We start from the raw sequence: 13,462 nt of genomic DNA, 5'->3' as shown, positions 1-13,462 counted from the left end.
ACAAGATTCAAGGGACTGTTTCTTTCCAGTTGTCATCAGGCAACTGAACAATCCGACCAACAAATTGAGAGCAGTCATGTCATAGAAACATAGAAATTAGGTGCAGGAGTAGGCCATTCGGCCCTTCAAGCCTGCACCGCCATTCAATATGATCATGGCTGATCATCCAACTCAGTATCCCGTACCTGCCTTCTCTCCATACCCTCTGATCCCCTTAGCCACAAGGGCCACATCTAACTCCCTCTTAAATATAGCCAATGAACTGGCCTCGACTACCCTCTGCGGCAGAGAGTTCCAGAGATTCACCACTCTCTGTGTGAAAAAGGTTCTTCTCATCTCGGTTTTAAAGGATTTCCCCCTTATCCTTAAGCTGTGACCCCTTGTCCTGGACTTCCCCAACATCGGGAGCAATCTTCCTGCATCTAGCCTGTCCAACCCCTTAAGAATTTTGTAAGTTTCTATAAGATCCCCTCTCAATCTCCTAAATTCTAGAGAGTATAAACCAAGTCTATCCAGTCTTTCTTCATAAGACAGTCCTGACATCCCAGGAATCAGTCTGGTGAACCTTTTCTGCACTCCAATAATGTCCTTCCTCAGATTTGGAGACCAAAACTGTACGCAATACTCCTGGTGTGGTCTCACCAAGACCCTGTACAACTGCAGTAGAACCTCCCTGCTCCTACACTCAAATCCTTTTGCTATGAAAGCCAACATACCATTCGCTTTCTTCACTGCATGCTGCACCTGCATGCCTACTTTCAATGACTGGTGTACCATGACACCCAGGTCTCGCTGCATCTCTCCTTTTCCTAGTCGGCCACCATTTAGATAATAGTCCTCCCATCTACCTCAGTGGAGACTTTTGAACTATCGAGTCGGACTTTACAGGCCTGCTTCCATGCTGGAAGACAATGACTCAATGGAGTAGAAGCAAGAAACTGCATATTACACTGAACGTTATGCCCATTATCCTGTATCTGTACACTGTGGACTGAATGATTGTAATCATGTGTAGTCTTTCCGATGACTGGATAGCACATAAGAGAAAGCTTTTCACTGTACCTCAGTTCACGTGATGAATAATAAACTAAAAGAGTCATAACAAAAGAGGTGAGCAAGGTCATCTAGTTTAAGTTCATTAGTTATAGGAGCAGAATTAGGCCATTCGGCCCATCGTCTACTCCACCATTCAATCATGGCGGATCTATCTAACCATCTCAAACCCATTCTCCTGGCTTCTCCCCATAACCCCTAAGGGGCCCAGAGGCTCGAGAACCGTTGGAGAGGTCGCGGAGCGAGGAGCTACACCCGAGCGGTAGGGGTAAAACCCGAGCGCGGGGCTTGTTGCTTACAGTAGGTATGTTGCAAAGCCTACCTGAAGCATCGCTGAAAATCTGTCCCAGCCCGTGTGTGCGATTTTGGCGCCGTTTAGAGGGGGCCGGGTTTAAAACGCGATTTCCCCTAGGCTGTTCAAATCGAGGATGTTCAGCCTAGTTAATTATTAACGAAAAATTGCTGGAAGATTCTGTCGCTTTAGCTATTATTACTTTTAAGGGCTTTATCTAGTTGTTATAGTAGTTTAAAAATTAACCTCTAAACCCCCGACCGCCAGCAACCGGCCGGATCTCATACAGGGGACAACAGAAGGTAGGCTGTTTATTTTTACATTAAAAAGGGCTTATTAAGATCCCTTTATACAAAATTTTGGCCCCATTATATCCCGCAGTATTTTTCTGGGCATTTGAGGGCACAAATCTACCGCAATGTGAACATTCTAAACCAGCTCGTTCACAGGATCCCACTAGAAAGCTGATTTAAATGGTCTTTAATTTACAGCAATTGAACACTAAATTCCTTCCATTTGGCCTATAAATTAATGTCAATGAGATTTAAAAATCATGTTTTATTGTGAATTATTTGTGAATATTATTTGGACACTTAGGCTATTTAAAAATGTTAATCATTTATTAAGAAATGGATAGATGTTTAGATCTAGTAATTGAAGTTTGAAATTAGCTACAATTGGGTAACTAACTTATATGCTTTAATTTCAGTTGTCCAAGTAAGATTGTTTTATATTTGTTTCAGAATACTTCAATCTATGATAACTGAAAATTTCATTCAGTTCTCTTAATTTTTAAGAAAGTTATGGGCTTTTGACTGTCCACGATCACAGCTTTTTTGTTATGTCCATAAAAAATCAATAGGGAACAAGTTGCTAATTTCCGAGTATGAAAATGGCCATAACTTTTTAAATACTTGAGATATGAAAGTGAATTGGGTGTCAAATTAAACTTCTTTTTATGCTTTATCTGATGGGATAAATTGCAGACTTGATTTTTAAAATCTCAAAATTTTGTAACATTGCTACTTACAGAGGCCCGAGACTTACAGAGGCCCGAGAGCCGTTGGACAGGTCGCGGAGGGAGGAGCTACACCTGAGCGGTAGGGATAAAACCCGAGAGCGGGGCTTGTTGCTTACAGAGGCCCAAGAGCTGTTGGAGAGGTCACGGTGGGAGGAGCTACACCCGAGAGCGGGGCTTGTTGCTTACAGACGCCCAAGAGCTGTTGGAGAGGTCGCGGAGGGAGGAGCTACACCCGAGAGCGGGGCTTGTTGCTTACAGACGCCCAAGAGCTGTTGGAGAGGTCGCGGAGGGAGGAACCCAAATCTGCAACGTTCCAAGTTCCATTCGCACTTCAAAACAAGTGGGCTTGAGGAAGCCGCTGATTGGTGGAAGCTGACAAGAGGGAGCAGCTGATTGGGAGTCAGATCCCTGCTGATTGTATTGTGGCAGTTTGATTTGTATTGTAATCAGGGTAAGAGGAGAGAATGAGTTCCAGGGCAGTTTGCTGTTCTGGATGTCAGATGTGGGAGATCAAGCAACCTGACAGCCTAACGGACGTCCACATCTGCGCCAGGTACGTCGAGATTGGGCTCCTAAGGGACCGTATTAGGAACCTGGAGCAGCAGCTCGATGACCTCCGTCTGGTCAGGGAGAGCGAGGAAGTCATTGAGAGGAGTTACAGGGAGGTGGTCACTCCAAGACCACATGAGGCAGGCAAGTGGGTCACGGTTGGGAGAGGCAAGGGGCACAGGCAGGGACTAGAGAGTACCCCGGTGGCTGTACACCTTGACAATAAGTACTCCTGTTTGAGTACTGTTGGGGGGGACACAGCCTACCTGGGGGTAGCGACAGCGGCCAGGCCCCCGGTACAGAGACCGGTCCTGTTACTCAGAAGGGTAAGGAAAAGAAGAGGAGGGCATTAGTACTAGGGGACTCTACAGTTAGGGGGTCAGATAGGCGATTCTGTGGACGCAGTCAGGAGACCCGGATGGTAGTTTGCCTCCCTGGTGCCAGGGTCTGGGATGTGTCTGAACGTGTCCAAGATATCCTGAAATGGGTGGGAAAGGAGCCTGAGGTCGTGGTGCATATAGGTACCAATGACATAGGTAGAAAAAGAGAAAAGGTCCTGAAAGGAGAATTTAGGGTGTTAGGAGGGGAGTTAAAGAGAAGGACCGCAAAGGTAACAATCTCGGGATTACTTCCTGTGCCACGCGACAGTGAGAGTAGGAATGGAGCGAGGTGGAGGATAAATGCGTGGCTGAAGGACTGGTGCAGAGGGCAGGGATTCAAATTTCTGGATCATTGGGACCTCTTTTGTGGAAGGTGCGACCTGTACAAAAAGGATGGGTTGCACTTGAACCCGAGGGGGACCAATATCCTGGCGGGGAGATTTGCAAAGGCTACTGGGGAGACTTTAAACTAGAACGGTTGGGGGGAGGGACTCAAATAGAGAAAGCTAGTAGACAGTGTGTGAGGCAGGAGGCAGAGAAGGGAAGCACTCAGACCCAACATGTAGGGGGGAAAGAAGAAAACAATAATAAACAGAGAATAAGAGGTGGTGGGGTTCTTAAATGGGTGAGCAGAGAGACAGAGGGGTGTAAAATGGGGGTGGAAGCAATAGGTAGCAAGGTGAAAAGTAAAAGTGGCAGGCAGACAAATCCAGGGCAAAAATCAAAAAGGGCCACTTTTCAACATAATTGTAAAAGGGGTAAGAGCGTTGTAAAAACAAGCCTGAAGGCTTTGTGTCTCAATGCAAGGAGCATTCGTAATAAGGTGGATGAGTTGAATGTGCAGATAGCTATTAATGATTATGATATAGTTGGGATCACGGAGACATGGCTCCAGGGTGACCAAGGCTGGGAGCTGAACATCCAGGGATATTCAATATTCAGGAGGGATAGACAGAAAGGAAAAGGAGGTGTGGTAGCGTTGCTGGTTAGAGAGGAGATTAACGCAATGGAAAGGAAGGACATTAGCTTGGAGGATGTGGAATCGGTATGGGTAGAGCTGCGAAACACTAAGGGGCAGAAAACGCTAGTGGGTGTTGTGTACAGGCCACCTAACAGTAGTAGTGAAGTTGGGGATGGCATCAAACAGGAAATTAGAAATGCGTGCAACAAAGGTAAAACAGTTATAATGGGTGACTTCAATCTACATATAGATTAGGTGAATCAAATTGGCAGGGGTGCTGAGGAAGAGGATTTCTTGGAATGTATGCGGGATAGTTTTCTAAACCAACATGTAGTGGAACCAACGAGAGAGCAGGTATTCTAGACTGGGTATTGAGTAATGAGGAAGGGTTAGTTAGCAGTCTTGTTGTGCGTGCCCCCTTGGGCAAGAGTGACCATAATATGGTTGAGTTCTTCATTAGGATGGAGAGTGGCATTGTTAATTCAGAAACAATGGTTCTGAACTTAAAGAAAGGTAACTTTGAGGGTATGAGACGTGAATTGGCCAAGATTGACTGGCAATTAATTCTAAAAGGGTTGACGGTGGATATGCAATGGAAGGCATTTAAAGACTACATGGATGAACTACAAAAATAGTTCATCCCAGTTTGACAAAAGAATAAATCAGGGAAGGTAGTGCATCCGTGGATAACAAGGGAAATCAGGGATAGTATCAAAACAAAAGATGATGCGTACAAATTAGCCAGAAAAAGCAGCATACCAGAGGACAGGAAGAAATTCAGAGATCAGCAGAGGACAAAGGGCTTAATTAGGAAAGGGAAAATAGATTATGAAAGAAAACTGGCAGGGAACATAAAAACTGACTGCAAAAGTTTTTATAGATATGTGAAGAGAAAGAGATTAGTTAAAACAAATGTAGGTCCCTTGCAGTCAGAAACAGGCGAATTGATCATGGAGAACAAGGATATGGCGGACCAATTGAATAACTACTTTGGTCCCGTCTTCACTAAGGAAGACATAAATAATCTGCCGGAAATAGCAGGGGACCGCGGGTCAAAGGAGATGGAGGAACTGAGAAAAATCCAGGTTAGTCGGGAAGTGGTGTTGGGTAAATTGAATGGATTAAAGGCTGATAAATCTCCAGGGCCAGATAGGCTGCATCCCAGAGTACTTAAGGAAGTAGCTCCAGAAATAGTGGATGCATTAGTGATAATTTTTCAAAACTCTTTAGATTCTGGAGTAGTTCCTGAGGATTGGAGGGTAACTAACGTAACCCAACTTTTTAAGAAGGGAGGGAGAGAGAAAACGGGGAATTACAGACCAGTTCGTCTAACATCGGTAGTGGGGAAACTGCTAGAGTCAGTTATTAAAGATGGGATAGCAGCACATTTGGAAAGTGGTGAAATCATTGGACAAAGTCAGCATGGATTTAAGAAAGGTAAATCATGTCTGACGAATCTTATAGAAATTTTCGAGGATGTAACTAGTAGAGTGGATAGGGGAGAACCAGTGGATGTGTATCTGGACTTTCAGAAGGCTTTCGACAAGGTCCCACATAAGAGATTAGTATACAAACTTAAAGCACACGGTATTGGAGGTTCATTAATGATGTGGATAGAGAACTGGCTGGCAAACAGGAAGCAAAGAGTAGGAGTAAACGGTCCTTTTCACAATGGCAGGCAGTGACTAGTGGGGTACCGCAAGGCTCAGTGCTGGGACCCCAGCCATTTACAATATATTTTAATGATCTGGATGAGGGAATTGAAGGCAACATCTCCAAGTTTGCTGATAATACTAAGCTGGGGGGCAGTGTTAGCTGTGAGGAGGATGCTAGGAGACTGCAAGGTGACTTGGATAGGCTGGGTGAGTGGGCAAATGTTTGGCAGATGCAGTATAATGTGGATAAATGTGAGGTTATCCATTTTGGTGGCAAAAACAGGAAAGCAGACTTTTATCTAAATGGTGGCCGATTAGGAAAAGGGGAGATGCAACGAGACCTGGGTGTCATGGTACACCAGTCATTGAAAGTAGGCATGCAGGTGCAGCAGCCAGTGAAGAAAGCGAATGGTATGTTAGCTTTCATAGCAAAAGGATTTGAGTATAGGAACAGGGAGGTTCTACTGCAGTTGTACAGGGTCTTGGTGAGACCACACCTGGAGTATTGCATACAGTTTTGGTCTCCTAATCTGAGGAAAGACATTCTCGCCATAGAGGTCTCGCTGTACAGAGAAGGTTCACCAGACTGATTCCTGGGATGTCAGGACTTTCATATGAAGAAAGACTGGATAGACTCGGCTTATACTCGCTAGAATTTAGGAGATTGAGGGGGGATCTTATAGAAACTTGCAAAATTCTTAAGGGGTTGGATAGGCTAAATGCAGGAAGATTGTTCCCGATGTTGGGGAAGTCCAGGACAAGGGATCACAGCTGAAGGATAAGGGGGAAATCCTTTAAAACCGAGATGAGAAAAATATTTTTCACACAGAGAGTGGTGAATCTCTGGAACTCTCTGCCACAGAAGGTAGTTGAGGCCAGTTCATTGGCTATATTTAAGAGGGCGTTAGATGTGGCTCTTGTGGCTAAAGGGATCAGGGGGCATGGAGAGAAGGCAGGTACAGGACACTGAGTTGGATGATCAGCCATGATCATATTGAATGGCGGTGCAGGCTCGAAGGGCCGAATGGCCTACTCCTGCACCTATTTTCTATGTTTCTAACACCCGCAACCTCTCAATTCCCTTGAAAGTTGACTTAATTCTCTCTGCAAAAGCCTGCCCTTGCAATGACTGCCCTTGTCACCTATCCATGTTCTCCACAGATGCTGCCTGACCCGCTGAATTACTCCAAGGACATTGTGTCCTTTCTTTGTAAATCAACATCTGCAGTTGCTGGAAACATAATTGCAACCTCAGTTTATCAAAATGTACAAAAGTTACAGAATATTCCTTTCTCCGTTTAGATTAGTTTAGTTTAGTTTAGAGATACAGTCCTTCGGCCCACCGAGTCTGCACCGACCAGCGATCTCTGCACACGTATACTAATCCTGCACACAATTTACATTTATACCAAACCTACATATCGGTAAGTTTTTGGTGTGTGGGGAGGAAACTGAAGATCTTGGAGAAAACCCACACAGGTTACAATAGACAATAGACAATAGGTGCAGGAGTAGGCCAATTGGCCCTTCGAGCTAGCACTGCCATTCAATGTGATCATGGCTGATCATCCCCAATCAGTACCCCGTTCCTGCCTTCTCCCCATATCCCCTGACTCCGCTATCTTTAAGAGCCCTATCTAGCTCTCTCTTGAAAGCATCCAGAGAACCTGCCTCCACTGCCCTCTGAGGCAGAGAATTCCACAGACTCACACTCTCTGTGAGAAAAAGTGTTTCCTTGTCTCCGTTCTAAATGGCTTACTCCTTATTCTTAAACTGTGGCCCCTGGTTCTGGTCTCCCCCAACATCGCGAACATGTTTCCTGCCTCTAGTGTGTCCAAGCCCTTAACAATCTTATATGTTTCAATGAGATTCCCTCTCATCCTTCTAAACTCCAGAGTATACAAGCCCAGCTGTTCCATTCTCTCAGCAAATGGTTACAGGGAGAACGTACAAACTCCGTACAGACAGCGCCCGTAGTCGGGATCAAATTCGGGTCTCTGGGGCTGTGAGGCAGCAACTCTACCGCTGCGCCACCGTGCTGCCCCTGTTAACTTACTTGACTGGCATTTGGTCGCCTTTTAGGATCCCAATAAAGCGTTTCTTTAAGTAGCTGAATTGCGTCATCGCTTGCATTGGGTATCAATGCCTTCAGGTGAATGGGCACACACTGTGGAAAACGGAAATTCATGGCAGCTGAAAGCTGATAACCTTCCGGCCACTCGCTCTGTGAAGGGGAACAAGATCGCTCTCAGTTAAACACAGGGACTTTTCCCCCCAAGATAAACAAGTTCACAAGTTATAGGTTTAGCACTAGGCCATTCGGCCCATCGAGTCCACTCTGCCATTCAATCATGGCTGATCTCTGCTTCCTAATCCCATTTTCCTGCCTTCTCCCCAAAACCCTTGACACCCGTTCTAATCAATAATTTGGCTATCTCTGCCCACTGACTCGGCCTCCACAGCCCTCTGTGGCAATGAGCTCCACAGATTAACTACAATATTAAGTTGACATTACCTATTCTACAGATGCACCATGGAAAACATTTTATCGGGATGCATCACTGCTTGGTTTGGGAACAGCTCCGCAGGACCGCAAGAAATTGCAGGGAATTGTGGACGCAGCCCAGACCATCGCACAAACCAACCTCCCTTCCACTGACTCCATCTATACCACACGCTGCCTCGGCAAGGCCAGCAGCATCATCAATGATGAGTCGCACCCTGGCCACTTCCTCTTCTCCCCTCTACCATCAGGCAAAAGGTACAGAAGTGTGGAAACGCACACCTCCAGATTCAGGGACAGTTTCTACCCAGCTGTTATCAGGCAACTGAATCATCAAACCATTCCTCCAATTCGACGATGTTGAAAAAATCATCCACGCATGTATCTCCTCCCGCCTTGACTACTGCAACTCCCTTTACACTGGTATCAGCCAACCATCCCTGTCCCGCCTGCAATTGGTTCAAAATGCTGCAAAATGCTGCAGCGAGAACTCTGATGGGTACCCGTAAAAGGGACCACATCACCCCGATCCTGGCCTCTCTCCACTGGCTCCCAGTACGGTACAGAATCAACTTCAAGTTCCTCTTATTCATATACAAAGCCCTTAACGGGCTTGCCCCCTCCTATATCAAAAAACTTCTAACCCACCATTCTACCTCCAGGTCCCTCAGGTCGGCCGACTTGGAGCTATCCCACGGTCTAGGTTTAAGCTCAGGGGTGACCGCACTTTTGCGGTTGCAGCACCTAGACTGTGGAACAACATCCCTCTTCCCATCAGAACTGCCCCCTCCATCAACTCCTTTAAATTGAGGCTCAAACCCTATTTCTACTCCCGAGCATTTTGCTGGCTTTACCTTGCACTAAATGTTATTCCCTTATCATGTATCTATATACTATAATTGGCTGGATTGTAATCATGCATTGTCTTTCCCCACTACCGAGTCTAACATCGGTAGTGGGGAAACTGCTAGAAGCAGTTATTAAAGATGGGATAGCAGCACATTTGGAAAATGGTGAAATCATTGGACAAAGTCAGCATGGATTTATGAAAGGTAAATCATGTCTGACGAATCTTATAGAATTTTTCTATAGAATGACGTTTTCTATAGAATGACGTTTTCTATAGAATGACGTTTATTGTCATTCAGACCTTTCGGTCTGAACAAAATTTTGTTTCCTGATCTGAGGAAAGACATTCTTGCCGTAGAGGGAGTACAGAGAAGGTTCACCAGACTGATTCCTGGGATGTCAGGACTTCCATATGAAGAAAGACTGGATAGATTCAGCTTGTACTCGCTAGAATTTAGAAGATTGAGGGGTGATCTTATAGAAACGTACAAAATTCTTAAGGGATTGGACAGGCTAGATACAGGAAGATTGTTCCCGATGTTGGGGAAGTCCAGAACAAGGGGTCACAGTTTAAGGATAAGGGGGAAATCTTTTAGGACCGAGATGAGGAAAACATTTTTCACACAGAGAGTGTGAATCTCTGGAATTCTCTGCCACAGAAGGTAGTTGAGGCCAGTTCATTGGCTATATTTAAGAGGGTTAGATGTGGCCCTTGTGGCTAAAGGGATCAGGGGGTATGGAGAGATGGCAGGTACAGGATATTGATTTGGATGATCAGCCATGATCATATTGAATGGCGGTGCAGGCTCGAAGGGCCGAATGGCCTACTCCTGCACCTATTTTCTATGTTTTCATGTTTCTATATTTCTGCGGGTAGACTTGCCTTTCTGCAGACTGGGTAGCATGAAACAAAAGCTTTTCACTGTACCTTGATACACGTTACAATAAACTAAACAAGGTTTAAATGAAGAATATTAGGTCTCTGCAGACCTATTCCTGATCTCTCATGTACCTCAGTGAAGACCTTTGACCTATCTTTAATAGGACTTTATCAGACTTCAATGTAATATCTTTGCACTAAATATTGTACTGTAGCAAGGATTGGCAGGAGTCCAGCCAATACCTAAGCGGACACTAGACGTGTTTATTCTCTCCGATAAAGCTCCCTACTCATCCCAGGTCACGGGCGCTGCCTGGCCTTAAATACCAACTCACCGACCCCGTGATTAGCGCCGCCCACACCGAGACGTCGCCCTCCAGAGCCGAGGGTTCGTTGTGCCCGTGGCTTGCCACCAGGTGCCGCCACATGACCCCCCCCCCCCCCCCAGAACCAGAGGCACTAAACCGAATGGGACGCCGAACGGGGCAGCCCGAACACATAGATACCACCCAACGCCCCGGGGGCTTGCTCGGTTTGGAAGAATCTCATGAGCCCGAGACGGCAGACGACCATGATGGGGAGGTTGAGCCATAAGGACTGGCTTGTTCAGGTCCAAGTGGGCCGGTTTCAAACGAGCCCCAGACACAGTTTCTCGCCGGCCTCCCATGTCTAAATCAAATGTAGTAGGCCCGTGCCGCAGCACGCGAAAGGGACTTTCATCCGGGCGCTGTAAGGGCGACCTGTGGGAGTCACGGCGAAGAAAGACGTACGGGCAGCCCATCAGCGGCAGTGGCACATGGGAAGGGGCCACCCCATGACGTGACGTTGGGATGGGAGATAGGGTGCTCTCCCTCTCCCGCAAGCGGATCAGCACCGATGACGGGGATTCCTGGCACCCATCAGTGGCAGGGACAAACTCCCCGGAGCGGAGCACCGTATACTAACTCCGCGGAGGACGACGACAGATCCTCCTTGGGGGCCGTCCGAATCCCCAACAGGACATCATGGCAACTCGTCCATCCACCCAGGGCCTGTGAGACGAGCCTTCAGACAGCGGTGGAACCGCTCCACCAACTCATTTTATTGGGGATGGTACCCTGTCGTGTGGTGGAGCTGCGTCCCCAACAGGCGATGCCATGGCGGACCACAATTCAGGCGTGAACTGGGTCGGACGTGATGTGAAGTGGAACCCCAAAGCAGGCAATCCAAGTTGTCACGAGGGCACGAGCACACGACTGAGTTGAAGTGTCCGTGAGCGGGGTGGCCTCCGGCCACCGCGTAAAACGGTCGACCACCGTAAGCAGGTGTGAAACACCCTGGGACGTTGGCAGCGGCCCCACGATGTCCACGTGTACGTGATCGAACCGCTGGCGTGGCACTGCGAAGTCTTGAATGGGCGCCCAGACGTGTCTATGCACCTTCGATGTCTGGCACAGGATGCACGCCCGAACCCAGCGAGCGACCTGCTTCCGAAGTCCGTGCCACATAAACCTTACAGCCGCCATGGAGACCATGGCCCGGATGGATGGGTTGGCCAGCCCATGGATCACCTCAAACACGCGACGGGGCCAGGCCACCGGAACGATAGGCCTCGGCTGACCTGCAGTCACGTCGCAGAGGATGGAACCCGAGGCACCCAACGGCACGTCCTTAAGCACCAAGTGCAGTACGCCGGCATCTCATCATCCGCCAGTTGGGCCGCTGCCAAGGAAGAGTAATCTATCCCTAAGGCCGGGTTAAGCATGGCTGCAATTGCCGGATGGGACAAAGCATCCGCCACGAGGTTGCATTTCCCAGTGATGTGCCGGACGTCCGTTGTATACTCCGAAATAGCCGCCAGTTGGCGCTGCTGACGGACGGACCAAGGATCCGAAACCTTGGCGAAATCAAACGTGAGGGGCTTTCCTGTCAGCAACTGGAAAGCGGCCACAAAAGTCAGCGCGGCCTTCAGACAGCGGTGGAACTGCTCCACCAACCCATTCGACTGGGGATGGTACGCTGTCAAATCCTTTCATGGTCTCATCGAACAGCATAGGAACAAGCCTTCTGACCTATCTTGTCTTGTCTAGTTTAGTTTAGTTTCGTTTAGAGATACAGCACGGAAACAGGCCCACTGCCCAGCGATCCCTGCATGTTAGCACTATACGACTAATTACGATTAAGCCCGGGTCTCTGGCGCCATGAGGCAGCAGCTTAAAGGGGCTGTCCCACTGTACGAGCTAATTCAAGAGCTCTCCCGAGTTTAAAAAAAAATTCAAACTCGTGGTAAGCACGTAGAATGTACGTAGCGGGTACGTCAGAGCTCGGGACGTCTCTTAGCGGCTCGTAATGGTATCGGTAGGTATTCAAGAAATGCGGTAAGCTCGTGAAGACTCGTGAAGATTTTCAACATGTTGAAAAAAGTCCACGAGAGCCCCGAGTACCTACGAGCGGCTATTACCGTAATTCTCCAAGTTCGAATCAGGGGAAACTCGGGAGAACTCCTGAATTGGCTCGTACAGTGGGACAGGCCCTTTACCACTCTGCCATTGTTGCCTTCATGCCCAAGATTTAGTTCAGTTCAGTTTAGTTTATTGTCACGTGTACCGAGGCACAGTGAACAGCTTTTGTCGCGTGCTAACCAGTCAGCGGAAAGACTGCTCGTGATTGCAATCGAGCCGTTTACAGTGTACAGTAAGAAATGTTGCTGCAGGAGTAGAGATTTAAGAGTGTGGAGCGGTGGTGACGTGTGATAGATTTCCAAAAGGAAAGTTACTTTGTAAAATTCCCACATTGTCACCTACTTTCTTTGGTGTGCCCAGCACTTGGCAAATTTTAAAGATTTCATCCACCTCGCTGACTCCGGGAAAGAGCGGCCTCAGGGTGTACAGCTCAGCCATAATGCATCCGATTGCCCAAATATCTATCGGAGAACTATAGATTGACGATCGCAATAGCACTTCAGGAGCACGATACCTGGGAAAACAGGGAAAAGGTTTAAAATGGGAAAAAATGCGTTATGTGGTGTCACATTTCTCAGATTGTTTTGCAAGGATTCATTGTTTCTAAACTGTCAGAATAAATCATAGCCAATGTGCAAAGTCATTTGATGGCTTTACAAATACAGGTCCACCACCAATTATCTGAAACGTTGCCTATTTCCTTCGCTCCATAGATGCTGCCTCACCCGCTGAGTTTCTCCAGCATTTTTCTCTACCTTCGATTTTCCAGCATCTGCAGTTCCTTTCTTAAACAATACTCTAACTGACCCCTCAGCAATGCCTTGCTACAACAGGAGCATGACCTCTGAACTCCTATACTCAATACTTTGACTGATGGC

The 13,462-nt window shown here is 47.3% G+C and overlaps 1 protein-coding gene across 6 annotated transcripts in view; it reads right to left on the bottom strand.

The window, feature by feature from the left end:
- Positions 1–13,462, bottom strand: part of mak (male germ cell-associated kinase) — a 67,302-nt gene that overhangs the window by 26,100 nt on the left and 27,740 nt on the right. For all 6 annotated transcript variants that reach the window (XM_055653439.1, XM_055653415.1, XM_055653446.1 and 3 more), the window contains 2 exons: positions 12,927–13,098; positions 7,968–8,135 (listed from right to left, as the gene is read on the bottom strand). In XM_055653439.1, coding sequence (XP_055509414.1) covers positions 7,968–8,135; positions 12,927–13,098 — 340 coding nt within the window. The remainder of the gene's footprint in view (positions 1–7,967; positions 8,136–12,926; positions 13,099–13,462) is intronic.

This window comes from Leucoraja erinacea, chromosome 2 (genome assembly GCF_028641065.1).
Source record: "Leucoraja erinacea ecotype New England chromosome 2, Leri_hhj_1, whole genome shotgun sequence".
NCBI lineage: Eukaryota > Metazoa > Chordata > Chondrichthyes > Rajiformes > Rajidae > Leucoraja > Leucoraja erinaceus.
Note: the sequence above shows the minus strand (reverse complement) of the source record. Positions and strands in the feature narration are given on the sequence as shown.